Consider the following 1,225-nt stretch of genomic DNA (forward strand, 5'->3'; position numbering starts at 1 on the left):
CAGACAGGCAGGAGCTGGCTCGGCATTCAATGTGCAGCGCCCAGTGCACGCGGGTGGGCAGATCGCCCCTCCCTCCCCACAAGGCGTCGGGAGGGTGGACTGGGTGAAGGAGCGGCAGGCGAGAGGGAGAATGAGAGGCGGCAGGCGGGCGGTGAGGAGGCATCGAGAAAGAGAGAGGGGAGGAGAGAGAGACGGCGAGCAGGATTTGAAGACGGCGGCAAGGGAGGGCAGTACCTCCCCGCATGGCATCTTGAGCCGCAGCATGAACTGGTACGAGTGCTGCTTGTCCTTGCCCTTGAGGGAGCGGTCCTGCTGCATGTACGAGCCGTGGTGTTTGAGGATGTGGATCGAGTCCTTGCCGACGAAGATCTCGTCGTCCCCCATGTCGGTCCGCAGCGGCTCCTGGAGCAGTCCGCTCGCAGCCTTCACCACCTGCACGTGCTCCTGCGTCTCGAGGTTCGTCCACGGCTTTGGCCACGCGTGGGCGGGCTTGGTCGGCCCGTATACCTGCTTCTCGCCGAGGTCGTCGAAGACAGCCGCCTGGCCACCGTCGTCAGGCTCCATGCGCACCGCCCTCGCCCTCAAGCGCCGCGGCGCGGAGACCGCGGACCCGCCCGGGAGGAGGGAGGGGTGAGGCGGAAGCAGCAACAGCAGCATCGATGTGTGCCTCCCACGCGCCGCAGCCGACTTCCTGAGCGAGGAGTGCCCAGAGAGTGCCTCTCCCCAAAAGAAATAAACCAAAACCAGTGGGAACGGGCCCTAGCTATGCTCTATGCACGGTAACATGTAAGCCAATTAGGTCTTTGCGGCGCGTACCTCCGCCCGCGCCGCCCAGCGGCGGGCTCCGTAACGCCGCCTCCTCGATCGCTGCCCCGCGCTCTACCTGCCGTCTCGGCTTGGCAACCCGCTTGGGCTAAACCTCGCAGCCTGCACTGGGCCGATGCGTCGGCGCGACTCCCTCCTCTACTCCTTGCTCGGCTCTAGCCCAGCGCCGCGTTGAGCGAGGCCAGCCCGCACTTTCGCATCACGTTGGCGTGGATGTCGCCGTTGGTCGCGATCGCGCCGACCACGTGCGCCGGCAGCGCCGTGCCCTCGCGGCAGACCTGCGGTGGGGAGAAGTCTCGGGGTCGAGTACTCATTGAGTCTCTGCCTCGCTGCCTTTGCCGTCACCCCCGCCCCCGCGTGGGCTCAGACCGGCGGCGCGTGCTAACTGCGTGGCACGCGG

The 1,225-nt window shown here is 66.9% G+C and overlaps 1 protein-coding gene across 1 annotated transcript; it reads right to left on the reverse strand.

The window, feature by feature from the left end:
• Positions 1–234: 234 nt before the first annotated feature.
• On the reverse strand, positions 235–564 carry EMIHUDRAFT_259207 (hypothetical protein; the record flags this gene model as incomplete). The annotated part of the gene is made up of 1 exon (XM_005758084.1): positions 235–564. A coding segment is annotated over one exon (330 nt), but the record flags the coding sequence as incomplete, so codon positions are not given.
• Positions 565–1,225: the final 661 nt, after the last annotated feature.

Source organism: Emiliania huxleyi, assembly GCF_000372725.1.
Source record: "Emiliania huxleyi CCMP1516 unplaced genomic scaffold EMIHUscaffold_8822, whole genome shotgun sequence".
Taxonomy (NCBI): domain Eukaryota; phylum Haptophyta; order Isochrysidales; family Noelaerhabdaceae; genus Emiliania; species Emiliania huxleyi.